At 62.9% G+C, this 27841-nt stretch overlaps 1 protein-coding gene across 15 annotated transcripts in view; it reads left to right on the top strand.

The window, feature by feature from the left end:
• Positions 1-27841, top strand: part of GRB10 (growth factor receptor bound protein 10) — a 107001-nt gene that overhangs the window by 46249 nt on the left and 32911 nt on the right. For 11 of the 15 annotated variants that reach the window (XR_013814299.1, XR_013814300.1, XM_079786269.1 and 8 more), the window contains exons 2-5: positions 3550-3640; positions 3726-3805; positions 9716-9860; positions 10776-10866. Coding sequence is in view for 11 of the 15 variants with exons in the window: in XM_079786269.1 (XP_079642395.1) it covers positions 9741-9860; positions 10776-10866 (211 nt within the window). In the remaining 4 variants the exon portion in view is untranslated. Of the gene's footprint in view, positions 1-3549; positions 3641-3725; positions 3806-9715; positions 10028-10775; positions 10867-27841 lie in introns of those variants that run through there. The other 4 variants (XM_079786274.1, XM_079786267.1, XM_079786268.1 and 1 more) reach the window with 4 other exon arrangements.

Genomic DNA, 27841 nt, shown 5'->3' with positions numbered 1-27841 from the left:
CGCTGCCCAGAGCTGGCCCGGCTGGCGCGGGCCGAGCCGCCCGCCCGGGACCCTGCTTATCTCCCTGCGCCCGACGCTCTTAATTCCCAACCGCAGGGAGCCTCCGGGGTCTCGAGGAGGGATTAGGCGTGCACGGCGGCGAAGAAAAGCCACATTCATTATCCTCCAGAGAAGTGCACAAGCGGGGAAAGAGAGGGGCTCAGGTCCCCGCGGCCCGGACAGAACGGGAGCTGTGCGCCGTGTGCCTCAGCACCCCACGAGGAGGCCTGCGAATTCCCAAACGCTCCTTTCAAATATTTACTTTTACTTTTAGACCCCCCCTTCTCTCCTGCCCCTGACTTCAGCACGGGAGACGTGTCCGCTCCTTCCACAAGCAACCACGTCCTAGAGGCGGTCCTGGGGACCCTGCCCCCTCCGAAGGCCCGGCTGCCAGGTGGGGCGCGGGACCCCGCATTCCTGCAGAATGGAGTCTTATCTCCCTGCCCCTGGGGGCTCGTTCAGAAATTCCGCCCCGCCCCAGGGTTCCGCACGCTGTTGCTGTTGGCTCCCAGTCAGGTTCCTCTCCCGGGCCTTCAGGCGGGAATTGGCCCTCCTCGCGCGGGCGCTGGCAGAATGCGGCCTGTGTGCCCACGCCAGCCCCCCGCCCGCTTTTGTAAATAAAGTTTTATTGGAGCTCAGCCACGCTCATTCCTTGACGCCCGTGGCCGCTCGGTGGCCACGTCAGCACAGCCTGGGGCTGTCTAACCCATTTTTTCCCCCAGAAGTTTTCCAAGGGCCGTTTCAGAGCCGCGATTGCTCGAAGGCGTCTCCTGCGTGGCCCGGGGCCAACGTGGCCTCCCTGTTGGGCTCCTCGCGGAGGAGGGGGGACGGGCTCAGCCCTCCGAGGAGACGCTCTGCTGATTGCATGCAGCTGTGGGTTTTGTGCTGGGAGCCCCGACATCTGGATTCCACCAACGTTTTGGCAGCGTCCGGAGTAGCTGGGGGTGACATCATCCCTCACAGGCGATTTGGGATCAGTCTGTGGAAATGAACACCATTCCCAGCATCTCTCTCTGGTGTGTGTGTGTGTGTGTGAGAGAGAGTGTGTGTGTGTGTGTGTGTGTGTGTGTGAGAGAGTGTGTGTGAGTGTGTGTGTGAGTGTGTGTGATTGTGTGTGTGAGTGTGTGTGATTGTGTGTGATTGTGTATGTGTGTGTGAGTGTGTGTGAGTGTGTGTGAGTGTGAGTGTATGTGATTGTGTGTGTGATTGTGTGTATGTGTGTGTGATTGTGTGTGTGAGTGTGTGATTGTGTGTGTGTGAGTTTGTATGTGTGAGTGTGTGTGATTGTGTGTGAGTGTGTGTGTGATTGTGTGATTGTGTGTATGTGTGTGTGATTGTGTGTGTGTGTGTGATTGTGTGTGTGATTGTGATTGTGTGTGTGAGTTTGTATGTGTGAGTGTGTGTGAGTGTGTGTGATTGTGTGTGATTGTGTGTGATTGTGTGTGAGTGTGTGTGTGAGTGTGTGTGATTGTGTGTGTGAGTGTGTGTGTGAGTGTGTGTGTGTGTGTGTGAGTGTGTGTTGTTTGCTGTTTTCTTTCTTCAGAGTGATTCTGTCGTTCTCTCCTTGCTCACCTTGCACACCCATCCAAAGGGACGTTGCCCCCGCACTACATGTTCTTCACGCAGCGTGTGGGGTGGGAGCTTCTGCTGCCGTCTTCTTACCGGGAGGGGGGCGGGAGGGAGCGGGGCCTGGGGAGCACCCTAGCTCTGAGACGGTTCTGTGAGAACACGCTTACCTGACACGTTTGCCACGGAGTTAAGATGGTTCTGGTGGAGGAGCACCGCTCTCCGTGGGGGCGCCGTGGGAGGGAGAGGCGGCCATTCACACCGCGGGCGGAGGGCCCGCGGCGGCTGGGACGCCGGGCCTCCTCCTCTGTGGACGGCCCTAAGCGTGCTGCTCCCTGGGCCCGGCCGGGGCCGGAGGGAAGACAAGGGAGGGTCCTGTCATGGCGCTGGTGGGGACGCGCTTGGTAAACGGGCGTCACAAACTGCCACGGCTCCTCTGTCGCCCCGTCCAATCGTGCGGTCCGGGGAGTTGCGCGGGGCCGCGGGGCCGGGCCATGGGGACGGCGCCGACCTGGCTCGTGGAGGGCAGGGAACGTGGGACACCGGGCCCCTGGGCAGGGGCTGCCGGGTGGGGAGAGCAGGCCGCGGGAGGCCTGCCTTGCGAGAAAGCCTGGAACGTCTCAAGTGGCCCGTCTCCCGCCCCTTGACGTCCTGCAGACTTGGGAACCCCATCAGACAACAGCCACCCATCACACAGTTTACAGCAGCTTCTGCTGTTGACAGGAGCCACGGGCGCTGCCTCCAGTCCATGTCAGTGACCTTGCAGGACCTTGGGCCTTCGATGAAGGCTAGAAGGGCTTAGGAAATGCTGCCCTCGGCTGCGTGGCGTGCCTGCGGCAGCGTGTCTCCCAGTAGGAGGCTCGCCAGCGTGGCAGCGTGGGCTCTGTCCTCTCTCCGGGGTTCCTGAGACAGCCCCTAGGGAACGGGGGGCAGCGGGGGGAGGATTGGGGCTGGTTGGTGTTTCCCACCTCGAACCGTCAGGCCCTCGTCTGCCGGAGTGACAGCTGCCCCCGCTCTGGGGCAGGCCCTGGTCTTGGTTATGAGTCACCGATTCCTCGATCTGGGTTTTCGGTCGGCCTGTTCCTCTCCCAGGAAGTCGCATCCATCCTAAAGCCCTGCATGTCGTTGGAAACCTTAAGCACCAAAGAGTCGATCTTTCCCCTGGGGGCTGGGGAGGAGCCCGGCGGGTCTGGGTCAGGGTGGAGTTGGGGAGCAGAGCGACATGGGGAAGCAGGGGGGTGGGGGGCAGCCCCTCGGCCTCGCCGTGGCCTGAAGTCACACGGGCCACCTGCCCGTGGAAGTGGGGCCGAGCCCGAGAGCAAGACTGAACCCAGGTTCTCCGGCCGCGGCACGTCCTGCCGGGGCCCCCGGCTCCTGGAGGGTGACTCGTCTGGGCGGTGTGGGTTTGGGTGTCTGTGTCTGCTGGGAGGGGACTTGGGGTTCTGGGAGGGACGTGTGTGTGCTGAGCATTGCCGCCGCCGTGGTGGCGGGGCAGCGCGGTGGGGCGGCGGCGAGCGGTCGCTGGGGGTGGGGCGGCTTGCTCTCGGCCTCCTCGGGAGCTGGTTTTCTCCATCAGCTGCCTGTGTCGTCCTCGAGCATGGCTGACGAGTCTGTGGCCCAGGGGCTCCCCTCCGCGGCCTCAGACAGCTGACGGAGGGCTGTGGGGGGAGGCTGGGAGAGTTCTTCACGCTTCGTTTTAACAGCATCCTCAGGTGGGTGTCCCTGATGGCCCCACGGCCCCCACGTGCTCATCATGGGTGGGTGGGTGGGTGGGTGGGTTGGGGTTGGTGTGGAATTTAAAGGGGACGCGCATTAAGATTTTAGCGCACAGGTTCAGGCGGAGCGTCCGCACAGTTGAGGACGTTTCTGTTCGCTGTGGCCTGGATCTTCGTTGGTCCGAGCGGCGTGCGAAGGGTTGTAAAGGTCTTCTGTGCCTTTGTTTAGGTCCCTGACCAGATCGTGCGCCAGGCGGGTCTGAGGACACCGCCGACCACCCCCGGACAGAGACCTCTGTGACAGACGTCCCGTCCCTGCGGTGAGTACCGTCTGTTTACAGAACACGTGGCCGTTTTCAGCACCGGACGAGCCCTTCATTGACATCCTTTTCATTCGATCCTCAGACCCACCTACCAGCCGCCGTCCTGCCCCTGGAGGTGCAGAGGTGCCGGGAGCTGCCTACCGTCCCAGGACAAGCCAGCAGGTGGGAAGCGGGGACGGGGCCCCCGGGTGTGGACGTCAGCCCGACATTCCCATTTGTTACCCAGCAGTTGCTGTGCTGACGGTTACATTCCTGTCTCGTTGAATTCTCAGCTGCCCTCTGAGGCTGCATTGCTCCAATTCTTGGATCAAGAACTGCTCACCCTGCTCAGCAGACCTTCTTTGGTCTCGAGCAGGTTCGGCAGTTGGTGTCGGCAGATTTATTAGGTGCCCTGCTTGCCACCGAGTCTGGGTGCCAGCTGACGCTGAGCGGTGGACAGCTGCCCCTTGTCCCGCTGTCGCCCTGGCAGGGTGGGCATGTCCCGGGGACAGCGTTGCGCGGCATTCCCCCCACGGCAGCCTCCCCCTCCCCGCCTCCCCCAGAAGCAGAGACGTCCCTGCCCCGGATCGGAGGGGCTCCCGCTGGGCAGCTGGCCCTCCCTCGTTCCCACCTTGAGTTAAATCACGATGAGGGAGGAAGAGCCCGTTTTCATTGGGGCTGTCAGAGAAAGTTCCAGAAGGACGTGGCTTGGGGGCTAAGCCTTAAGGGATGGTGTGCATGGAGGGCAGGGTAGAGGGCATTGCAGATCATGAAGATTCCACTTTATAAAAAATATGTCCTTTTAATTGATTTCAGAGTGGAAGGAAGAGGGAGAGAGAGAGAGGGGAGGAGGGGAGAGAAACATCAGTGATGAGAGAGAATCGTGGCTCGGCTGCCTCCTGCACATCCCTGATTGGGGATCCGGCCCGCAACCCCGGCATGTGCCCTGACCAGGAATTGAACCTTGACCTCCTGGTTCATAGCGCAACACTCAACCACTGAGCCACACCAGCCGGGCCTGCGTCTGCATTTCAAACACCTTCTCAGTGTACCTGCTTCCCTTCTAAGTTCTTCCGCCTGGACTGATCACCGCATCAACATGACACAGAGACACCAGAGAAAATGGCCAAGTTTGTTCCCTACGTACCCACAGGGGTTTCGTAAGAAAAGGGGGACGCGGACTGGGCAGTCGAGGCCTCCGTGCCATCCCGAGCGAAGGAGAATCAGGGCGGCTGGGGACTTCGGAAGGCAGGGAGGCGGTCCGTGTGGAGGTAGAAAAGCAAATGTTTGGTGAAGAAATGTTTGCCGGGCCACCCCTGACCGTGGGACACAGGACTTCGACCCCAGGGGCCCTCGCTGGGCCCTCCCTGCCCCTCACACCTGGTCCGCGTGGGACGTGGCACCTGTGGGGCAGCTGCCCCAGCGCAGGCTTCCGTCCAGGTCCTGGAGGCAGTGGCGGGAAGGGCCAGGGTCTTGTTTCGTGTTTTTCTTGAGTCTTTTGTTTCTTAAAAGGAACCAGCACACAAGAATCGGCACCCCAAAAGGCATATCGGGGGGAGCAAACTCTGCTCCCCCAGGATCCGCCAGAGTCCAGACCCGGCTTGAGTCGCTCATGGTTGATCTTTAAGAGTCAGGCTCGGCCCTGGCCAGCGTGGCTCAGTGGCTAGAGCACCGCCCGAGCACCAGACGGCCATGGGTTTGATTCTGGGTCAAGGCCACGTACCCAGCTTGCAGGTCGATCCTCAGCCCTGTCGGGAACATGCAGGAGGCAACCCATCGGTGTGTCTCTCTCCCATCGACGCGTCTCTCTCTCTGCCTCCCTCCCTTCTACCCCCTCTAAAAATCAATGGAAAAAATGTCCTCAGCTGAGGAGGAACAAAAACGAAAAATAACACACAAAACACCTAGGGTTCTTGTTGGGTGGAGCCGCGGAAGGTGAGCCACCTGCCCCGTGGTTGGAGGTCCTGGCGTGGGGCTGCGCCGGGCGATGGGCGCATTCCTGGGCGGGAGGCTCGCAGGGAGGGGCCGGGGGGGCCGCGGGGAGCCAGTGGGGTCGGAGCGGCCAGGACATTCCTGCAGGCCCCGGGGTGTGGCCGCGAGGAACACTCTGGAGGAGCAACTGCTGAGCTGGACAACCAGCCCCGCCCGCCCGCCCGCCCCTGCTGGGGCCCCACGGAGGCCCAAGGACGGGGCTCTGGCTGAGGCCACCCCGCGGGCCCCCCGCCCTCGCCGGGCTGAGTGCAGATGGAATGAGATCACCGTCCCAGGCCGCCCGAGAGGCTCCTCCTCGTCCTCTTCTGGAGGCCCCGTTTCTGCCCCGGACGCTGGACGCCCGCCCCTGCCTTCGGAAAATATTTGCAGAGCCCGTGGGTTGGGGGGGGCCCAGCCCCGCAGAGTGGAGCGACCCTCACGGCGTCCATCACGGGGCCTCGGGGGAGACGGCACGGCCATGTAGGGCTCGGGTGTGAAGGAGCATGCGCCGCGGGCTGCCTCCTTCAGAGAGGGACCCTCACGCCCCCGGGTCCCCACCTCTCGCCGTCCTGGCCCTCGCCTCCAACAGGAAGTGCCCCTAAACGCTGGCCCTCGAGTGGAGACCAAGCCGGCGCAGTGACCAGCGGCTGCTCCTGTCCCTGTGTCCAGGGAAGGTGCCCCCGAAGGGCAGACAGACGTTCGGACATTCGGACTGACTCCCGTCCTCTGCTCTGGGCTCGGCCTCCCCCGCTGCCTCTGCGCTGGAGCTTGAGTTTATAAACGCCACCATTTCCCCTGTTATTACAGCCCTTCTTGGCTGCTCGGGATAACAGAATTCTTTCTGAGCTTTAAAAAGTACATTCTCTTGGCCCTGGGAGTTCCACGTAGGAACAGAGGAGGCAGCTGCCCAGACCTTGTTCTCACTGCTGGGATTTTTCAGATTGGGAACAGTCTTTCAGGGCGAGTATAGGAGGCCCACAGAATTCAGACAAACCCCAAAAATACCTTTAGGAGCGGTCCTGTGCAATAATATTCTGGATATACTCCCCCCCCCCCACCCCCAGTTATTAGCTGTTTGTCTGAAATCCAGGTTTCACGGGGCATCCGTGTTCTACTCGCTACATGCGACAGTGCTGTTTAGACACGGATGCCTTACGTTAGATCGGAGAGTTGCTTGTCTTCTAAGTAGGCGTCCCAAAGGGGTCTGGTCTGCTGGTCACCGGCGAGAGGACTTGTCGCGCCCGCTGGGTGCGGACCGGGTGGCCGGGGACTGGAGAGCAGGCGGGAGACACGCAGGGGCCTGTGTGTCACAGCGGCAGGCTGGCCCGGAGCGGGGCGCCTGGAGCGTGCCCCTTCCCTGTGGGACTCGGGGTGACGGCCTCGTGGGGGGGTGCTCTCAGTGTTCGCATGACGGTTGTGAGCAGAGGAGCAAGTACCAGCATCCGTGTTAGTAATGGGCAGGCGTGACTCCCTTACTTACAAGTGGGTCTTCGGCGAGAAGGTCTCATGATTCAAGCAAACTCCGCAGAAACGATTCCCGAGTTTACTCGGAGGGAACGAGCGAGGAAGTCGCGTCGGGACGATGAGCAGGGTGGCCAGTTCCGGGGGCGTGAGGTGCCGGCCACCGAGCAGGTCCTCGGAGCTGACGGGAAGGGGAGCAGACACAGGCAGCCGGGCCCAAGGGGTCCTCCGTGCGCTAGAGTGGCCGCCAGACCGGGCAGAAGGGAAGACCGCGCCGTGAGCAGGCCCGGGAGAGCCGCTTAACGGCGGCGTGGCGGTGGGGCGTCCTCTCGTCCTGCCCGCCCGCGTGGGCGCGAGCGCAATACGGAATTCGGACAAGAAACCGGAACAAGATGGGTGCATCCTCGTCACCTGGATGGAGGGTGCTGGCAGCGGCCAAGCTTCAGGCTTCAGAAGGTGACCCCGGGGGAAAGGTCAGGAGCGCGACCACATGGACCGCTTCTGAGAACCCAACGAAATCAAAGACAAACACGGTGGGAACGTGCTCGCTGCGAATATGGCCCCACGGGGTTTCCTGCCATGTGGCGAGCTCATGCTGGGGGAGTTAGGGAGCATTTGGGGTGCTCACTCCCCAGTTCGGTCCTGCTCAGGGCGTCACATTAGAGAGAGCCCCTCCCCGCCATCCCCGTGGGGTCAGGGCTCCGTTTGACCCCAGCAGAGAGACGCGTCCACCCTCCACCTGGGCATGTGAGACCCGCCTGTGAGGCAAGAGGCGAGTCCCGGGAAGAGCAGGCGCCGCCTGGCCGCCACCTCAGATACTAGGAAACGGCCGGACTCTCCGCGGGGGGCCCGGGGCGGGGAGGTTTCGCAGTGTGTGTCTGGACGCTGGGAAAACACACCGGGACCTTTGGCCCGGCATGCTACTTCCAGGGATCCGAAGCCAGCCGCCGGGAAGGAGGACAAGGTCGTGCACAGAGGCTGCTGGGATCGTTAGTGATGCTCCCGGATGTGCAGAAGACAGCGTGTCCACCAGACGGGCCGGGCTCCGAGAAACAGCCAGCAAGGCTGTCGGCTCACCTCTTGTCACGTTCCGGGGGTGGGGGGCGGGGAGAGACACGCAAACAAAATCGTTCACACCATGTGATTTCACGCTCTCACACGCGGATGCTAAGCTGCCCTCCAGTTGTAGGGTTTAGGCTGATTTGTATTGTATTTCGGCTCTTTATTTCCAGAAATGTAAACGGGTTGTTGTAGAATTCAGAGAAGAGAGAACTGTGACGGGTGGAGAAGCATTGGCTGTGAAATTGTGGGAACTAGACGGGGAGAGTCCCGATGAGGAGACCCACTGGATTTGGGGGGCTGGGAGGAGCTTCCCCCTCCACCGGCTGTGCTGGCCCAGCCCCCTGTGCGGCCCCTAGGCTGGGGCTCTTGGTGGCCTCCCCCCCTCCTCCCAGACCCCACATCCTCCAAACCCACCCCTCTCTTCTTCCCTCATCAGACGCGCTCTGGATGACCCGTGTTCCACCGCGGAGCCTTGAAGAAAGGAGGTGCACGCACGTGCACGCACGCGGGGGGTGGGGGGCGCGGCGCGTGGGAGCGGTGGAGGACTTCAGAAAGCGTGGCGAAAAGAGAGCGATATGTGTCCTGTGGCCACAATTCCATTTTTTAAACAGGATCCTTGCAACCCCCATGTGACTCACATATGTCATGTACTCTCCACAGACGTTTCAGGTACTGCGTGCACACGCACACACGCCATGCATTTGCTTTTCTCTGAAGGAACAGGCTCAACCGACAGGACGTGTGTCGAGAAGTCCCTTCATGTCTTTTCTTTGTACTGTTAACGTCTGCATGTACGACGGCAGTCTGACGGCGATGGCCGCAGACCGTCAGAAAGCCGTCTCTTCCGAAGGCAGAGCGCAGGGCGGGCGGGGTGCCCCGGTGCTCTGAGGGAGCGGTGCATGCGGCCGTGCCCCCGCCAGTCCCACGCCCGTCTCCCCGCAGGTTGTGGTCTCCCGCGGAGCAGACTTCCCACTGTTCCCTTCCGTGCTCGAGCAGGCGAAGGCTCTGGACACACCCACCCGCTCCCCGGGGACTGCTGCGACCGCCGCGTCTTGTCAGAATAACTGCCTTTTTCCAGCTCCCGGGCGGCGGGGTGGCGGGTGTGGGGGCTCCGAGGCCGGCGGCCCGGGTTCCAGCTGCAGGGCTGCCCCTCGCCGGCTGGGTGCCGTGGGGCGGGGTGGGCGGAACCTCCCTGGGCCTCAGTGCCCCGTCGGTACCACGGGAGCCCGGCCTGGCCCCGCGGGGAGCCGTCAGCCGTGGCAGGCTCCTGTGCATGGGCAGGGCGGGCTGCCGAGGGCGCGTCCCGCTCTGTGGATGGCATTGTCGACCTAAGAAACACCTCGATCTGTCGAGAATGGCAGGAGCTTCTGGCAGCCAAACTGGCGATATTGCCAGGAAACGGAAGTCTTAGCCGACCCGGAGGAGGGCCGTCACGGCTCACTTTATTCGCTTTAGCTTCCACGTAGGAGGCGCGGGGGGTGGACGTGGCAGTCCATCGGCGGCAGGTGAAGGGGCGGGAGGAAGTAGCACGGGTGGGGGCGAGCTCGGACCAGCCCCGACGGCCCCCGAGGACACGTCCCTCTCTGCGCTGGTGTGCAGGCGTGCAGGAGAGGAGCGTCAGCAAATGGCGATGGTTTTCGGGAGACGAGGGAGCAGTGAGGGGTTCTGTGGCCTCGCGCTCTGGTGCCGGAGGCTGTGCCCCGCGCGGCCGGGAGAAGAAGAGTACTCTGACATTTTTTTACAGGTACGTTCCCTAGGCGCACACGCCCTTTCGCAGGGGCAAGGAGGCGACAGGCCGAGGGTGAGAGTGCCTGCTTCTGGCTAGGGATGCTCCGGTCAGACCATCCTCCGCGGTGGCCTTGGTCTCTGAGTGCGCAGGGCCCGCCACGCTGGCCTCCCCGAGCTCGCCAGGTTAGCCTGCGGCCCCTTCCCGCCCCCACGCATGGTTAGGAGGAACAGTCGACTCGCCTGGCACCGCCTGTGCCTGAGCCCCGGTTCTAAACCGTCCGCATTGCGGGGGTCTCAGTGAGCTCTCAATGCCAGGGGTTCCCGAAATCCGGGAGAGCAAATTGGTCCCCCCCACCCGCCCGCCCGCCCCGCCCTCCTGAATCCCTGCTGGTCTGGTCCATCCCGCGGCATCTTCCATTGGCTGCGTGGTAACCCACGGAGGGGCTCCTCCTAGAGCCGTGGGCTCGGAGGTCCCGTTGTTGCATCCTCACCCCAAGATCCAAAAGATGCCAGCGAGCTCCCCACGCTTTTGGAGGGGGCCAGTGAGCCGCCCTGGGTGCTGGTCCCCGGGAGCAGGCGGCCTGGGCCCCGGGCCGGTCCCTGTGACAGGGAGCGTGTCCGTGCTCCGTGGAAGGCTGTGTCTGTCCGCTGCTGAGCCCCAGCCGCTGACCTGACCATCGCTCTTCCCAGCGGCCCGGGGAGAGGGCCCTTAGTCCCCAAGCCCGAGCGGCTGGCCCCTCCCGCCCTGGCATCAGGGTGCGCCTTCCCCGGGCGGCGGCCCCTGCCCTGGCGAGTCTGAAACGACTGTCCTCCAAGAGTCATGAGCTCAGCCCGGGGAGGAAGCGGGGGTCCAGGAGACAAGGCACGCGGGATGGGGGGCCTCACGGGTGTGCCGCCCTCTGACCGCGCCCTGTGCCCCTGTTTCCTGCAGGAGCGGGAGGAGCAGCCGTCTCCTCGCAGCCCATCTGACCCCCCTGTGCCCGGCCCCCTGGCCCAGGCTGAGCAGAGCGTGCAGCACCCAGGTAAGGACGCGTGAACAGGGCTGGGGGCCCTGTCGCCCGACACCGGCGTCGTGAGGATGCTGGGACTTTGTGTTCTGAGAAACTGCCCTCCTTGGGCGTCTAAGGGGATGCTAACCCGCCCCCTGGGAGGAACAAGTCCTGAGCAGGAGAAACGTGCGTGGCTGCGGCACCTTCATAGAGGGCCCTTCGGCGAACCGGGCTCACGGGGTTCCCCGGGGTTGCCCCCGCCTCCCCGAGAGGCCACTGGCCGCTGTGGTGACGAGGGGGGCGCCTCCAGGGCATCCCCCTCCTGGTCCTGGCTGGCTGTGTCTGCGCCCAGCCTGTGTCTGCCTGTGTACCCCTGGCAACTCTCTGCCTTCCGTGGTTCCTTCTGTTCCTTCCGGTTCGTTCCTGCTGGGGCCCTGGTGGGAAGAAACGAATGACATAGGGTCAAGGGTAGGACGTTGGGACTGTAGGCTGCAGACTTCGACGGGGACCGGAGCCCGGAGCCTGGGGAGGGAGCTGCAGACCCGAGCCGAGACGGAACAGGCGAATGAGGGTGGCTGGCTATTTGAACAATTGGAGCGTTTAAGAGCAAAGAATGGAAGGATTGGGACTGGTGGGATGAGAACTAGATTTTTTAAAATATATTTTTATTGATTTCAGAAGAAGAAGGGAGAGGGAGGGAGAGATAGTAACAGCAATGATGAGAGAATCACCAGTTGTCTGCCTCCTGCACGCCCCCCACTGGGGATCGAGCCCACAACCCGGGCCCGTGCCCTGACTGGGAACCCAACTGAGCCTGGTTCATAGGTCGGCGCTCTACCCCTGAGCCACGCCCAGCGGGCGAGAAGAGTTAGATTTCTTAAATGGCTTAATGAGGGAGGGTGGCATTTGGCAGACCCAGGAGCTGGAGCTGCCCGGGCCCCAGAGGGGTTTGCCCAGGTGCTGGGGAGCACGCCCTCGTCGAAGCGCTCGGGGTTCCGGCCACGCGGCGTGGGGGTCACCCTCCAGAAGGCTTTCAAGCGAGGTGATGTAAGGGAAACGGTCCCAGTTTGTTGCCATTGGCCTTGAAGCCGAGGAAATTCGTAATTCGTGACATTTCGCTGCTTACAAATGGTCTGGTTTAAACGAAAATCATCTCAGTGTTGGTGTGCGTGCTCACCCGAAACCTGTGTTCAGACTTGAACCCGAAAGTCAGGAAACGATGCTGAGTGAGCTTCCCACAGCTTCTCCTCCGGGCCTCTCCCCTGGGGGTGGGGGAGCTGGTGGCACAGGAGGGCCGGCCTCGTGGGAGGGCGCTGGCTGTGCCCGGGTCGGGTGGTCCGGGGGGGCAGCGGCTGGCCTGTCCCGGCCCCTGCCGCAGGGCCTGCCGCGTGAACACGCCTGAACTCACCTGTCTGCATGTTGTACCCGCTTCCCCGGAGTTCACACTGTGAGCACCCCCACAACAGGCACCTCCTTCCCTCCAGCCTCGCGGACGCCCCCCACGGCCCAGAGCACGGCCAGCCGGCTCGGGCACCGGCCACACGTGTGCGGGCCGGCCGAGAGCAGCATGGCTGGCAGGCGGGGCAGGGGCACGGAGGGCCGGGTTGTGGCGTGTGAGTGGAGGCTGGGGGGCAGCTCCCCGCTTCTGAAGGACCGGTCAGTGCGTGTGAGCCCACAGCCAGGCAGCCCTTCCGGGGGCAGCTGCCCCGCCGCCCCTGCACCTCTGACCCTGGACCAGGCCGCCCCCCCCCCCCCACGAGTCTGCGACCCCATTCCCAGCACGGGCAGCCGCCGCCTCCCGAGGGCCCGGGCGCCAGCGTCGCGTCTAGAAGAGGAGCAGGAGCTGGAGGCACGTGGGAAGAGAGGAGGCAGGACCGGGGAGAGGTGCACGGAGACCGGGAACGGGCTGCGTCTTCGTTGGCGTTTGAGAACGCCTTCTGACGAGGCCCCGAGCCGGAGCCTGCTTCCTGCAGCGAGGGGGCCGGGGCCGGGGGGGGGGGGGGCGGTGCTGGAAGGAGTGCTTGTGGGGAAGTGGCCCGCGTGAAGAGGCCCTGACCCCACACGCCGCTCCAAGGACTAAAAGGGGAGCTGAAGGCGGGTCCCCTGCTCAGAGCGCTCACGGTTCCAGAACACGGGGACAGGCGGTCTGACGGAGAGGCCGATGGCCACCCGCACGGCCTCCAGGCGGCCGGAGAGCGGACCCGGGGCCGGCGGGGCCAGGGGGAGTGCGGGATTCGCAGGCGCAGGCCCGTGACTCACCTGGGCTCGATGCCCACAGCGCGCGGAGCCGCGTTGAGAAACTCGGGTCCTGGCAGTCCCCGCCAACGGAGTTGCTGGTCCCAGACGCTGTGCCGAGGAGGAGAAGCGAGCACGTGCCGGGGGAGGGCCGTGTGGGCGTTCAGGGCCGTGTCCAACCTAAACGTGAGCTTCAGCTAGACCTCGGGGGACTGGACACTGGGGACGTACGAGTGTCTTTCAAGAGGGGTTTGTTCCGTGGGTGGTTAAGTCCTAGCAGGACCCAGTGAGAAGGAGAACATCGAGTCACTCGGTCCTGCGTTTGGGGAAAACGTGTGCTTGCTTGTGTGTTTTAAGGAACAGGGTGTGCCCAAAACGGACTGTGACCATGAAGACAGACATGTCGTTGCTAGTCTCCAGCCTCGCAGGAAGAGAAGGGAACCCCTATTGAAGGGAAACAGCTAACAGCATCCAGCAGAAAAGGAGGGAAAACAAGATGGGGGAAAGGGGCAAGATGCTCAGAAGGGTCCCCAGGAGCCCGGAGTGGACGGCGGGAAGGTGCAGCTACCTGGAGCCTGCACCCAGCACGGGCTCCGATGCTCTGGTGAGATGTGTGCCGCTCCCCAGAGGGTTGGCCGTCGACGGACAGCGGCGCTAAGCGCAACGCAATTGTTCCACGCGAGCCCCGGTCTGGGGCCTGGTGCGATCACACCCGAGGCCCACAGGAAGCGTGCAAGGCGCCTGCAGACACTGGAGCACACGCCGCGCTCCGCTGGGGCTGGAGAGGACCTCGCCGCGGAGAGCGGTTCCTGGGGCAGGCGCGGGGCGGGGCGGCGCGGGGCGGGGCGCACAGTGGGAAGTCGCGCCCTGCTCCTTACAGAGCTATTCAGGACGACGTGTCTGAGCTTTCAGAGAAAGGGAAAAACTGAAATGAGAAGAGCAGATGTTGAAAGACTCCGGGGGGAGGAAGGAATTAGAAGGATGAAGGTCAGAAATTACGGAGACGACGGAGGCAGTACCGACAGGAACCCACTCAGGAGCCAGTCTTGTAAACCCTCGCAGGATGCCACGCCTGGGCGCGGAGGGACACGGGCAGGAAGGAAGACCGGGAAACCACACGCGGAGCGCACCCGGGAGGCCCCGCATCGAGACACCGCGGCCGCCTGCGAACAGCGTGGGCCCGTAGCTGTGGAAAGAGGAGGGGATGGCCGACGCACTGCAAAAACACAGAAACAGCCTTGCCTCCCGGCTGGCCAGGGCGCGGGGGGCCGCGACGCCAGGCTTCGCGGTGGGAACCCACACGGTGCGGCCTCCGTGGAGACGGTTTGGCAGGTCCTCACAAAGCGAGACCCGGTGTTGCCGGGGACCCAGCAGGCGTGCCCCAGGGTGTGCCACGGGAGCTGGGCGTGGAGGTGCACACGCACACGCACCCGCACATGCACGTGGCGGTGACGGCAGCTTCACTCGTGGGCGCCAGGCTTGGGAGCAGCCAGGGAGCCCTGGGGGAGGGCGGTGGCCGCGGGAGGGGGTCCGTGCGGACGTAGTGCTGAGCAGAGCGGAGGCTGAACCACGCACAGACCTGGGGGAACCTGCGTGCGCGGCGCTGAGTGAGAGGCGGTGGGGGAAGGCCGCCGGCCGCGGGATTCCAGCGCTGAGACTGGAAAAGGCAGAGGACAGGGACAGCAGAAGGACCGGAGGTGTGGGGGCGAGGGCTGGGTCTGGAGAGCAGGGGGACGCTCCCAGCAGAGACAGCACGGGCCAGAGGCAGGCCCCGCGTCCGTCCTCGCTCTGCGTCCTCCCCGCCCTGGTGTCTGGTGGGCGAGCTGGGCGCCTGCTCCTGCTCCCCACGCCCGCCTGACCATCTTGCGCCCGACACCAAGTTCAGCGCTCGGGGTCTTCTCAACTGGACACTGGGGACGCGTGGCGGCCTTGGACAAAGGTGCGGCTGCTCCCCCGCCCGGACTGTCCGAGCATCATCCGGCGCCGGTGACAGACCCCGGTGACAGACCCGGTGACAGGCCGGCTCCGGTGGAGAGCTGCCCGCTCCTGCCCGGGGCCCGATGTGCAGAATGGAAGCCTCCGGAGACGGTCCTCCCGCCCTTCCCTCCGGCCGGGGGCTCAGCGCAGTGGCTCCCTCCTGGGGCGGCTGCCTCCCTCGCCGCCTCGCAGCACGGCGCCCGGAAGGGACGCGTGTTCCTCGGAAAGAGGCGCGTTTCCTGGTGGCTCCTGAGAGCTCGTTACCAGCGTTTCTCAGGGCAAAACTACGCACGACGTAGAATGGACCACGCTGAGCGCGCGGCGAGGGCGTCCGTTCTGTGCCGTGGGGGGCCCCGGCGCCAGTGTCCGGTTTAAGAACTTCTTTATCCCCCCAGACGGCAACTCCATTCGCGCCCGCAGGAACCCCGCTGCCGGCCCCTGTCCTGCCTCCGGACCCGCCCGTTCCCGCTCCTTACCCCGTGGCGGTGGATCCCACGTGTCCCTTCGGGCCTGGCGTGTTTCACGGAGCCCGCGCTTCCAGGGCTCGTCCTGGTGGCAGGAGGGGGCAGGGTTTCGCCCTTTCGTGGCTGGGCGTCGCCCGCTGCACCGATAGACTGCACTCGGCCTCCCCGGCCGGCCGCCAGCCAGCCCCGGGGTTGCCTCCCCGTTTTGGCTCCCGTGAAGAACGCCGCTGCGAGCGTGGGGGTGCAGCCCCTGTCCGCAGCCCTGCTCCCCATTCCGGTGTGTCTGCATCATCCTTGGGACTGGAGTTGCCTGACGACGGCGATCCTGTGTCGCCTTTTCTCGACGATGCTTTTGCGATGTGGCGTCTCAGGATCGTTATTTCTAGTTTTATCTTTTCTGCTTGTTTTGGTACTCCTCACCCGAGGGCATTTTCCCATGGATTTTCTTAGAGAGCGTGGAAGGGGCGGGGGGAGAGAGAGAGAAACATCGACATGAGAGAGACACATCGATTGGTTGCCTCCCACATATGCCCCAACTAGGGACGGGGATCGAACCTGCAACCGAGGTACATGCCCTTGACCGTGATCGAACCCAGGACCCTTCAGTCCACAGGCCGCGCTCTATCCACTGAGCCACACCAGCTAGGGCGAGAATTGTGGTTTTTAAACCAGTTGTTTCTGAGGGTTACTCTTGCTTGCCACAGACACGCGAGGTGCACAGGGAGCTGAGGGAGGTTTAGGTCCAGGCATCGGAGTCGCTATGGTCTGCACGTGGGTTTGCCCGTGACTGGGTCCCGCGTGGAGTTCGCCTCACAGAGCAGCTCCCGCGCGGCCCTGGCTCGGGGGCACACCCGGCTGCAGCACCGCCCCTGGCCCAGGCCCCTGCCCGACCCCGGTGTCCACAGCCCTGGCCAGCGCCCCGGCTTCCGTCTCTCCTCTTGGTCTGTAAGCCACAGGGTTGGTTCTGAGCGTGTAGTCGTCACGTGCAGAGCTGTGCCGGGCGGCTGCTTTCCCTCCTGTCACCGTGCAGGTGTGGAAAGACGGGCACCCTCTCAGGAGCCCCGGTGTCTCCCGGGTCAGTCAATGGAAAGAAAAGACTAAAGCGGAAAAGACCCAGTGAACAGAGGGGGCGAGGAGGTCGAGGAGGGTGGTTTGTCCGCACTCTTCCCTTCCGGCACCGTCTGAGTGTCCTGGGATGTGGGTGACAGCCAGGCCCCGGCCCGGCCACCCTCCTGGTACTTCCGTGCCAGCCGCGAGCGCCTTGGGACCGCGGGCGACTCAGTGACCACTCGCCGCCCAGACTCTGCCCTGCGGGTGCCTTCTTGCACAATCCTTGTGCAAAGTAGTGCCCGTGAGGACGGTGAGGACTTGGTGTCCTCGCTGAAGCTGCCTGCACGCCTTCTCTTTGTGTACTTAGTCCTCTGAGCTGCAGATAGGGAAACCGAGGCAGGGAGGCTCGGTGACTGCTCAGGGGTCACGGCGAGGTCACTCGCGGGGGAGCATTGGAGTCGAAACCACGCCCCCCCGCCCGCGCCCGCAGCGGTGATCTAGGGCCGGGGTCGGCAACCTGCGGCTCGCAAGCCACATGCGGCTCTTTGGCCCCTTGAGTGTGGCTCTTCCACAAGATACCACGGCTTGGGCGAGTCTGTTTTGAAGAAGTGGTGTTAGAAGGAGTTTAAGTTTAAAAAATTTGGCTCTCAAAAGAAATGTCAATCGTTGTCCTGCTGATATTTGGCTCTGCTGACTAATGAGTTTGCCGACCACTGATTTAGGGAAACGCCTCGCCGGCCCGTGTGTAAGTCACCCTGGGAGTGTGACTTTGTGGGTCACATGTGTCCCTCTCCCCAGAGATCACGCATTTCCCCAGGGCAAGGACCACGTCTCACTTCCCCTGCCGGTTCCGCGCTGGTGCCTTCTCCACCATCGTATTTAATGGATGATTGTTTAATGAATTCCTGAACTCACAGGTCGTAAATACACCTGAGGGTTCAGAAAGGTCCTGCCTCTCCCCCCTCCCCCCGTGGGAGGTTCTGACGATCCCAGGTGAGCAGTGATGAAGACAAGACCGGCTCGCTACGGCCGTCCCTTCCCACGGTGCCACTTTGGGGCGTCAGGAAGGTTCGGGGGGCGGATGGCAAGTGGGCGGAGGCCGTGGAGTCCATGTGAGACGGTGGCTCCCACGCATTCCCGCGTTGGCCTCCCACATGTGGAAAGACGGGGACCCCAGGCCCCTCGTCGGCTTCATCTTAACCTACGTCAGCCATGAGAATAGCTCAGGTTGGAGAAAGATAAATATCACGTGATCGCACTCATTTGTGGGCTGTGATGAACAACATATACTGATGAACAAAAACGGAGCCACAGGAAAAAAACGTTCTAGAACAGCCGTCGCCAGCCGGTTGTCCGCGGACCATTGGTCCGTGAGGGCCGCTGTTTTAGAATGTAATAGAAGTAATCCTGTTATTTGCTAGATTTTTAATACTTCCTTCAACTTTTATGATATACTATGCTAGTACAGCTTTGCTAATATTATTTAAAATCTTTTTTCTTGAAATACTAATGTTTACTGCATATATTATTATACTTAAAAATCACTTTTCTTGAAATATTAAGCAAAAAAGAATAGCTCAGCCTTTTACCCACTGCACACGCACACCCACGCACGTGCACACGCATACACACACGCTCAGGTGCACACATGTACATGCACTCAGGTACACACACACGCATTCACACATGTATGCATGCGGGCACTCAGGACACGCACACACGCGGGCACTCGTGCACACAAATGCACATACGGACGCACACACACATGTGGGCACTCGTGCACACAAATGCACATACGCACGCACGTGCACACTCAGGTGCACGCACACGCACACACACGCGGGCACTGTGTCCTCTGACTGCCCTTTCCTCGTCGTGCGGCCGTGCGGCTCCCGAGAGAAGGCTCTCTTCCTCCAGCCGTCCCCGCCCAGACTCTTTCCTCCCTTTCCACTCTTCGCACCTTCAGTGGCTCCGCCTGAGCCTTAGGGCGTCGGGACCGAAGGTTCCTTGTCTTTCTGAGCAGCCGCGTAGGTGGGTCTGTGGTCCCCTCCCCTGACCTGGACCGAGGTTCCCTTTCCGCCTGCTGTCCCCTCCCTCCCACTTGGCGGGCCTTTGTCCTCCGATGAGGATGGGGACAGAACGGGCCTCCCCGGCGCTAGGCGAGCCGGGCCCCAGCCCTTCCCGGCCTCACTCGGAGCAGAACTGAAGCGCCCATCGTCACCTGTGGCGTTTGTCAGGTCTCGCTCTGTGGGCCTCCACCTCCCCCCCCCCTCCCCACCGCCCAGCTCCCACAGGTTCCCTTTCAGCAGATAATCGGGCTCCTGGGTGTTTGGTCCCCTGAGCTGCGGGGTGCTCGCCGGTCAGAGGAGGGCTCCATCCCGGGACCCCGCTTTCCTGGCCTGTTGGCTTTTCATCCTCTTGCTCTGCCGTTTTCCTTCTGTTTCCTTCGCTCATTCGTTCAGCTCATACCTGTCAGCTGCTTGTCTAGGCGACACCAAACCCAGGGACACAGCACTTTCAATTTATCGGACCTTCTTGTCCAAGGACGCCTAAATGCCTTGGAAAATGCCAGGGGTGCAATTTAGATAGAATTCATGATGAAAAAATCACCGACGGAGGGTTATATTTCCCGTGGATAGGAAAACCAGGATTTGCTATCTCCGAAAAGCGAATAAGAAGTTTTCACCTAAATTTACTCTTTTTAAGCCACCGTTAGCCAGGCGTTTCCGGTGCGTATTCTTGGGAATGCATTGTGTTTTTCTGGAGTCACTTTAGCCTCTGCTCCCAAAGGAAGATGCGCCCTGCTGGGGACCCCCGTGTCCGAGGCCAGGGTTGGGGGAGAGACGGCTCTCGGTGGCGTGAAGCAGGGTTCCGTGGCTCGGCCGCCACGGGGGAGGGGAGCGGGGGCGGGGGGAGTGGGGGTGTGCGAGGCAGTTCCTGCTCACGGCGCTCCCGCGGCGTCCTGTGAGGCTCGGCTCCCTGGAGCGGCGCCCGTGGAGGGAGGGAGCCCTCCCAGTGGAGGTGCCCCAGGAGGCGCTGCCCGCCCTGCTTCCGGGGCTCAGGTCCTGCCCCCTCGGGGACGCCCGCCAGGAAGGCCTGCGTTGGGCGGGCGGGCGGGCGGGCCCCGGGCACAGGTCTGGCCTGCGAGGTGCTGCTTCCTGCTCGGGGCCGCCCGTGCCCGCGCAGCCTCCTTCCTGGCCGCCGGCCATCCCTTGTTGGAAGGAGACAGTCTGGCATTGATTCACCCCGTGGCCCGCGTGTAACCTGCCCGGCGGGCTTTCTCCGAGGAGCCCCAGGATTGGCGACTCAGCAGGCTCCAGAGGTTTGGGAACGCTGCCTGGCCGTCTGACTTTTTGGAAAATTCTGCAGCCTGATTTATGGAGGCGGGTGACTCCGTTTTCCACGTAGAGCAGCGGCCGCTCACGGGGCTCCCGCTGTGTGCCAGGCGTGGGGTGAGGTGATGCGGCCAAGGCCAGGACGCACGGCTCCGGCCGCCTGGACCCGCGGGTTGAGTGAGGAAACGGTGAAGAAAACTCCAGGGGCCAGGGAGCGGCAGCCCCGGGTCGGACTCGGCTCCCCGCCGAGGCTGGGCACCTCCCTTCTGCACCGGAGCCCACAGCCGGCCCACGCGGCTGGTTCGAGAGGAAGGTTGGAGACGGCTCCAGCGGAGGGGGCTTGGCGCGGCCTGGTGCGCGTGACGGGCAGGACGTGGCGGCTGTGGTTCACCCTGGCTGCTGAGCACAGCGCGAACCCAGAGAGGAGCCATCGCAGACACCCACCCAGCTCACGCTCCTCCCGGGCCCTCCCTGTGGGCGCCCCCAGGATTCAGGCTCACCAGCTCCAGGTCTGGGATGGGGCCTGTGGGCACCCCTCCTCCTGGGCCGTGAGGCAGAAGGTCACACACGGGCTGTTGTTTCTCCTCGTGGAGAAGGAATCGTGAGGACCCTAAGCCCTCGCTTGGGAGCTTTGTACGTTTCCTGCTTGGACTCCAAAGATGGGCATTCAGAGTGAGCTTAGGAGAGTCCCAGGAACCTGTTACCCCAACAAGCCCCCCGCCCCCGCCCAGGGGATCCTGCCCCTCAGCTAGGTCTTGCAGGGCAGGGCACACGCAGCGCCCAGCCACCAGCCCGGCCCGAGCACCCTGCGTCCCCGGCCAGCCCTGCTCCCCAGCACGTCCTGGAGAGCCAGCCCCTCTCCCGGGCTCCTCGGTTCTGGGAGACGTGCCATTTCTTGGAACAGCCTGGAGCTCCCTGCTGGAACGCCTCTCCCCATCCCGAGGATGCCTGGCAGGCCGGGCCTCTGCACGCTGCCTGCCCTCCCGTGAGCAGGCCCGTCCCAGACCTCTCGGCCACACGCTGCGCACAGCCCTCTGGGCCGCTGGCCTGGGGATCGCCTCCTGGTGGGGCGCTGCGTTAACCCACCCGTTCTCCTCTGGGGACGCCCTCCCCTCACTGCTCATCCCAACCTCTTGGAGAGGGAGCCCCTTCCCGGGAGGAGCCCCCACCCCCTTCCTGCAGGCGGTCTCCCAGGAGTGGCCGCTGAACCGGAGCCGGGAATTACTTTTCCAGATGTGGTGGGAGGCGATTCAGAGCCTTCCCCGCGAATTCTTTTTCTGCTCTGCAGTCCCCTCGCAGCCCGCGACCTGAGGCCCCAGCACGCGGAGGTGGGGGTGGGTGTCTCTTTCTGGGTGTCCACAGGGCCTGGACCCGTGTCACCCACGCCCTTGGTACTCAGGAACTAGCTGCCGAACGCAGGAAAACATGGGCTACGTGCACGGATTTCACGTTTCTGGAGTTAATGTCAAGGGATCCCGGGGTGTCTGACACTGAGTGGGGTCACCCAGATGCCCTGGTGTCTGACTGCCCCCTAGAAGGTGGTTGTGGAGAACGTGGTGCAGGCAGGTGGCCCCGGGGCCCGCCCCTAGATCTGTCCTCCTCGGCCCCGGGGCTGCTGGACGGACGCGGGTCAGACCCCCGGAAGGTGAGCACCTTCCAGAGCGACACGTGTGGACACCGGCGTCTGTCCATGGGCCGTGCCCTAGAGCTCCAGGGACCGCAGTCAGAGGCTGAGAAAGAACAGGCCGCCGCAGGGGCGGGGCCGGGGCGCGCTCGGTGCCCTGCCCCCCCCTCCTCCAAGCGGCGGTCTGAGAGCGGGTCTCTGTTCTTTCTCCCTCTGATTGCCCCTGAGAGCAGGAGCAGAGATTGCGCGGGGCCTGCACTGTGTCACGTCAGCAGCGCTCAGGCCCGGGTCCGGGCTGCGGCCGTCGCTCCTGGGAAGGGGAAGGCCTGTGCTGTGGACGGCCCCCGGGCAGGACGCGGGTCGTAAAAGACCTGGAGGAAGCTGAGGGGGCGCCCCGTCCGGGGGCTTCCTGCGACCGCGGCCGGATAGAGCCCCCGAGAGCAGGAAAGCGAGCACTCCTCGCTGCGCACGTTCCCCGGCCGGCTCCGCGGGGCTTGCATTTCCGTGACGGGAAGCACCCGGGGCATGGCCGCCTTCCTGACTTACCTGCCCGCGTATTGACTTTGGATAGGATTACCCTCGAGTTCCCCAAAACGTAGATTTAGACCGTAAATCGCACTGAAGCAAAGTCCAGGGCGATTAATTATTATCCCGCCTCTCGCCGTGCGCTCTGCGGTCCAGGTGGACCTGTCTGGCTGCCGGGGCGTCTGCCTGGACTTTGTGACGCCCCCTGGCCTCCCACCTCGCCCGCTGTAAGAACCAGGCGTTTGTCCGCAGGGGAGACGCGGCCCCCTCCCCGGGGGCCCTGCAGCCAGCTCGCTGCCCACTTCCCGCCTCCGCCCCTGGCCGCCCCGGGAAGCGGTGAGCGCAGACGACACAGACCCACTGTTTCTATAGGTTCTGCCCCTCCGGCCTCCCCGGGGCGGCGCGTGCACGGGCCGCGCAGACCGAACACCCAGCAGAAGAGAGGAACGCGCGGGCACGTGCCCGGGCTGTAGGTTTGATCCTCGGCCCCAGTCGGGGTGCGCGAGGGAGGCCACCTATCCATGTGTCCCTCTCACATCAATGTCTCTCTTTCTCTCTCCTCCCCTCTCCCCGCTCCCTCCCACTCTTTCTAAAAATCAATGGAAAAATATCCTCGGGTGAGGAGTAACAACAACAACAAAAAATGAGTAATGTTCCATTGCACGGACGGGCCGTGTTTGGCTTCACCCCTCGGTGGACAGGAGGCCGCTCTCGCCCCGTGGCGGTTATGCTATATGAATTGTGAATCATGCCACTGTGAACATGGGCTTACAGATAGCTCTTTGAGTCCTAGCTTTTAGTTTTTTTTTGTGGGGCGAGTGGAGGCGGGGGATAGGTAAAAACCTATTTTTACTTTTTAAAAGTGGCTCAAAGAAAGAAATGCCCAGTTCACTCTTACTTTCTTGGTCTCGCGATTAAAGATGGTAATCATCGCCTACGAAGCCACCGCGTTTTCGTTGCTTCTTTATGTCCAAGCAGCTCTCCATGGGAAAGACGGAGGCCCTGTGATGGGGGTTCGTGAGCGTGGAAGATTAATTGTGTGCCACAAAGGCATTTCAGTTGACTGCGGAGTTATATTTGCACAAGGTTTTACTTGCTTAGAGGTCAACAAAAATAGCTCGCCGGCCGAACATGATCCCGGCTGAAAATACTTGTGCAGGCTGGACGCGCCGTGCGTGTCCGGATGGAGCCGTGTAAGAGCTTTGGCATTCGCGCATGCGTTCAGGAATCCCCGGGTACAGCGCCATACAGAAAAGTCCCCCTTTCTTTACACGCGTCGAGTCCTCTGTCCCCCAGACGTGGGGGTGGGGGCCCCCCTGCTCAGCAACCACCGCCCCCCGCCCCCCACCGGCTGGGTGTCCCACGGTTCCTTTGAGCTCTGGCATGACCCAGGCCTGGTTCCGTCATCTGCTGGGTCAGCCCCCATGTTCCACTCAGGAACATGCTCCCTCGGTCAGCAGTGTGTTAGGAACGGGTGGGAGTCCCGGACAGCAGGGGGAGGGGCCGCGCAGGGAGGGAGGGGCATGGAGTTGGGCGCTATCTGAGGGTGCCAGCTTCCAGCCTGGGACACTGTCCCCCAACCCAGAAGCTCACTGAACCCCGTTCTTCTTTTAAAAACCAAAGGCATTTTAGTACTTATTTTTTAATTCTCACCCAAGGATATTTCTCCATTAACTTTTACAGAGAGTGTGAGAGGGAGAGGGACAGACAGAGAGAGAGAAACATCCATGGGAGACACATGGGTTGCTTGCCTCCCGCACGCGCCCGATCCCGGGCCAGGGATTGAGCCTGTAGCTGGGGTACGCGCCCTGCCCAGGAATCAAGCCTGCGACCCTTCGGTCCAGGGGCGACGCCTGAGCCACTGAATCAAACCGGCCAGGGCCTCCCGAGGGTATCTTCCCATTGATTGTTCAGGGAGAGGGAAAGACGGAGGGAAACATCGGTGTGAGAGACACACATCGATGGGCTGCCTCCCGCATTTGCCCCGACCCGGGCCGGGTATCGAGCTTGCAACCAGGGTACGTGCCCTTGACCCTTCCGGTCTGAGGGCTGACGCTCTAACCACTGAGCAAACTGGCTAGAGCTGAACCCCATTTTGGAGGGTTCTATGGAAATTCGCCGCATAGACGCCATAGAGGAAATCGTCTCCGCTGGTGATTAAAGTCGACCCCCAGCCCATCTCCCCAGGAGGCCAGGAGGGGGGGCCTGAAAGCTCCCCTGCCCTGGGGTTGGTGCCCTGAGCAGCCTGCCCCCATCCCATGGCTTCCCGGGGGCTCTCGTGCCCATAAACCCAGGCGGGGGGCGAGGAGCGGGCCCGAGTGACGGAGGCTCCTTTCACGTTGGCGGAATGGCTGCGTTGTTTCAGGAACAGCCGCGGGCCGAATACGACGAGGAAGCAGCCAGGTCCAGGGGCCGGCGCCATGGAGGGAGGTTACACAGATGTTATTTTCTAGTTCCTCCTCCTCGGGGGCGCGTCTGCTTACCTGTCCCCGGGGGGTTAGCTGTGTCTGCAAGCTCACCCGCCCGCCTCCCCAGTGAGCGTGCCCGGGACAGAAGCTGGGACGACGCGGAGACACTGCCCGGGAGAGTCGCCGGGAGGGTCCCTGCAGGCGCACGGCCCCCGTGTGTCCTGGACACACCACGCAGGGAGCCCTGCCCCGGGGGCCAGCCGCGTGGGGCGCAGTGGCCCCGGGGGGTGTCAGCGCTGCTGTCTAGTGAGAGCGGGCCCTGGGCAGGGCTGCAGGCTCGGCAGGTGTCGTGCGGGGTGAGGCAGGCCTCGGCCCGGCTCCGTCCGTCGGTGAAGACGCCCAGGATAGCTCATGAGCCAGCCCCGGGCTATTTTCGCTGCCTGTCCGTCCCTCGGAGGGCCGGCGGCCTCGGTGTGCTGAGGACAGGGAGGCGCGGTGCACTTGGGAGCTGAGGTCAGATGAGCTGCTCAGTCAGATATTTGGGACAAAAGTCGACAGCCCGTTTTAGGTCGGCCTATTCCAGGAAGGAGGGAGCTATGAATAACTCCACTCACCACCGTGTGGTGTGACCTATATTTGTGCGGTCCATACACCCTGAGAAACGTGTGTGCAGGGAGAGAGGGTCATAAAACCGCCTTCCCTTCCCCTCCCGCGTTCCTGCCCGAGGCGCCTTCTCACAGCGAGCGTTTGGGCGTCGGGCTAGCGGCGAACAGACACTTGGCGTTCACGTAACGCCCGATTATTTGATTCTCCCAATCAAATGTGAGTGATTATCGATCCTCATGGGCTCGTGCGGGGCCACCACGTGAGACACACCCTCGCGGCCCACGGATCAGCCCGCGGAGCGTGAGCCCGTGGGAGGTCTGCAGGAGTGAACGCCACGTGGGAATACCTGAGCGCGGGAGCAGCTTAAAGAGGACGGAGACGTACGGGCTTTGGAATCGATGCTTTAAGGTCCCCGTTTGGACTATTCCACTACCAGTCCCCCACAGAACGTAACAGTTTAAGTAAAACCAGAGAATCACGCGTGCTTTTATCATCTCAGAACATAAGGCTCATGGGCCCACAGGGCTTTTGAAAGGGTGTTTTAGATTCTTTGAAACGGTTTATTTTTGCTCTAAGGAGCCAAACAGAGGCGCGTGTGAAACACGCCAACACGGCGGTGGGTTTGAGTTGCGCCGCTGACCGCCCGCGAAGTGCGCGGTGCGGTGCCTGGCCGGGCCCGCGCTGCCCGCTCAGCTGAGGGGACAGCCGTCCGTGAGCCGCTGCGGAGGGGGCCGCGGCGCTCGCTGCGTGCGCACCTGTGCTGTGTTCCCGCTCTGGCGGGAGCTCACTTTTTTGATATTTACTTTGAACCATGTCAGCGTTACTCCGAGCTCTGGGAAGCCCGGGGCAGAGGGGGTGGCCGGGGAGTGGCCCGCTTGGCCGAGAGGGAGCAGAGGGGGAGGACGGGAGACAGGGCCTCGCACGTGGTGGGTGCAGCCCCGGGCGCTCAGGCTTTTTTTCTTGGAAGAAGTCGGTCAGCCAGCACCGTCTTCCTGTCTGACCCCTCCCCTCCTGCCCCCCCCCCCGCCCGGGCCGGCGACAGTGATGAAAACGGCTTTGTGTCCATGTCCGGCGGGCTTTCTCCTGTGTGTAAGCAGGGGTGGCGTGGCCGTGGCGTGCCGCCGGGTGCACACAGAAGTCACTCCCTGATGACGGTGAGCTGTGCCCTCCTCACCGGTGCCGAAGAGGCCTGTTAAGGTAGAAACCTCCAGTCGTCCGCAGTGGGAGTCCGGGCTCAGGGCCTGAGGGGGGTGACGGAGCTCCCGTACGGCTGGCTCATCGGCTGAAAGTGAGTGGAGGACATGAGTTGGCTTTACCTTCCAGACCTCTCCGGGAGCCCCTGACCTGCAGACTTCAGTATAACTTGTACCTTTCCTCGTAAGAGGAACCCCCCCTCCGAGGTCTCAATACCTATGCAAGGCGTTGGGTCCCGTTTGCGGCTGGCTCTCGGGGCTCAGCCGTCAGCCACGAGTTGCTTCCTTGGTTTACGGATGACAGCTCATCTGGGGCCACACACACACACACACACACACACACACACACACGCCTGCGGGGACAAGGGGACCGTGTGGTCCTGGGTTTCTGTCAACCCCTCTTCCCCACTTACCCTCCCCTCCCGCCCGCCCCGCCCCCAGGACTCAGGGCAGAGCTCTGCCCACCGACGTGGGTGTCCTCCCGTGTGATGCATTAAATATTAATGCTGTGGTAATTATTAATTATTAATTCAGCACTTTTGTCCTCTTAATATCTGGCCACGGGATTAATATTTGACTGCTCATAACCTGACCTACAGCAGCGCCGCCGTCTCCCCTCACGGGCCCGGGAATGCTGGGCCCACGAGCTGGTTTCCCCGAGTCCGACTCTGGGTCCTGTCCCACCTCCCTCCCCCCTCGCAGCCCAGAGCTCCGGCCCCCGGTACATGTGTGTGCGTGGGGCGGGGGTGGCCCCTCCTCACAGCACGGGCACGCGGCCTCTGTGCTCGGTGTCAGCAGCCCCTGCACCGGCCAGGCCTCCCGCTGTCCGTGCTGCCAGCCCCCTCCCGTCCCTCTGTCCGTCCTCCTCGGGGCCTGTGCGTTTTGTCCTGCCTCACTGTGCCCTTGCACCTGAGACTTCTGTGCTGGGAGCAGGAGACAGGAGGGCCCAGGGTTCTGGAGAGTTCTGTGAGCTCATTCATTGAGCACGCACCTGGGGAGCTCCAGTTGGGAGCTGCCAAACTCGTTTTCCAGTCCCGGGTCTGCTCCTCAGCGCTCGTGTGATCTTGGCAGGCTGCTCGGCTCCTGCGGGCCTGCTCCGCGGGCGGCCGGGGCGCCAGGTTAGCAGTCACCTTCAGATTGCGCTCTGAGGAACGGATGGGCGAGGGCTAATAAACACCGTGCTCGAGTGTTTGCTGTGCGCCGGGCTCTGCGGCGGAGCAGATAATCACTCACCGCTGCTCATGCCCCCCCCCCCCAGGTGCCTTTGTTCACCCTGGTGGGAAAACAGAAACCGGGGGCCCTGGGCCAGGGCTGGGTCAGCCGCCCCAGCACGTGACCCCTCCGCTCTCGGACCCGCCAGTGCGGAGCAGTCGCCGTTGGGAGGTTGAGGGTCTTGCTGTCATGAGCTCTGGGCCCCTTGTTTGTTAAGTGGGTGTCACATGGGGCCGTTAGGGGAGCAAATGAGAGCGAATACGTGACCAGCAATGTGCTGCCTCGGAGTCACCCTCAGCTGTTATTTACCGAGTTGTTAAAAAGTGACAGATCTGGGAAACACAGAAAAACGGGGTCCGTGTTGTTACAGCGTATTGGG

Source organism: Cnephaeus nilssonii, assembly GCF_951640355.1.
Source record: "Cnephaeus nilssonii genome assembly, chromosome: 12".
Classification (NCBI taxonomy): domain Eukaryota; kingdom Metazoa; phylum Chordata; class Mammalia; order Chiroptera; family Vespertilionidae; genus Cnephaeus; species Cnephaeus nilssonii.
This window is presented reverse-complemented; position numbering and strand designations above follow the sequence as displayed.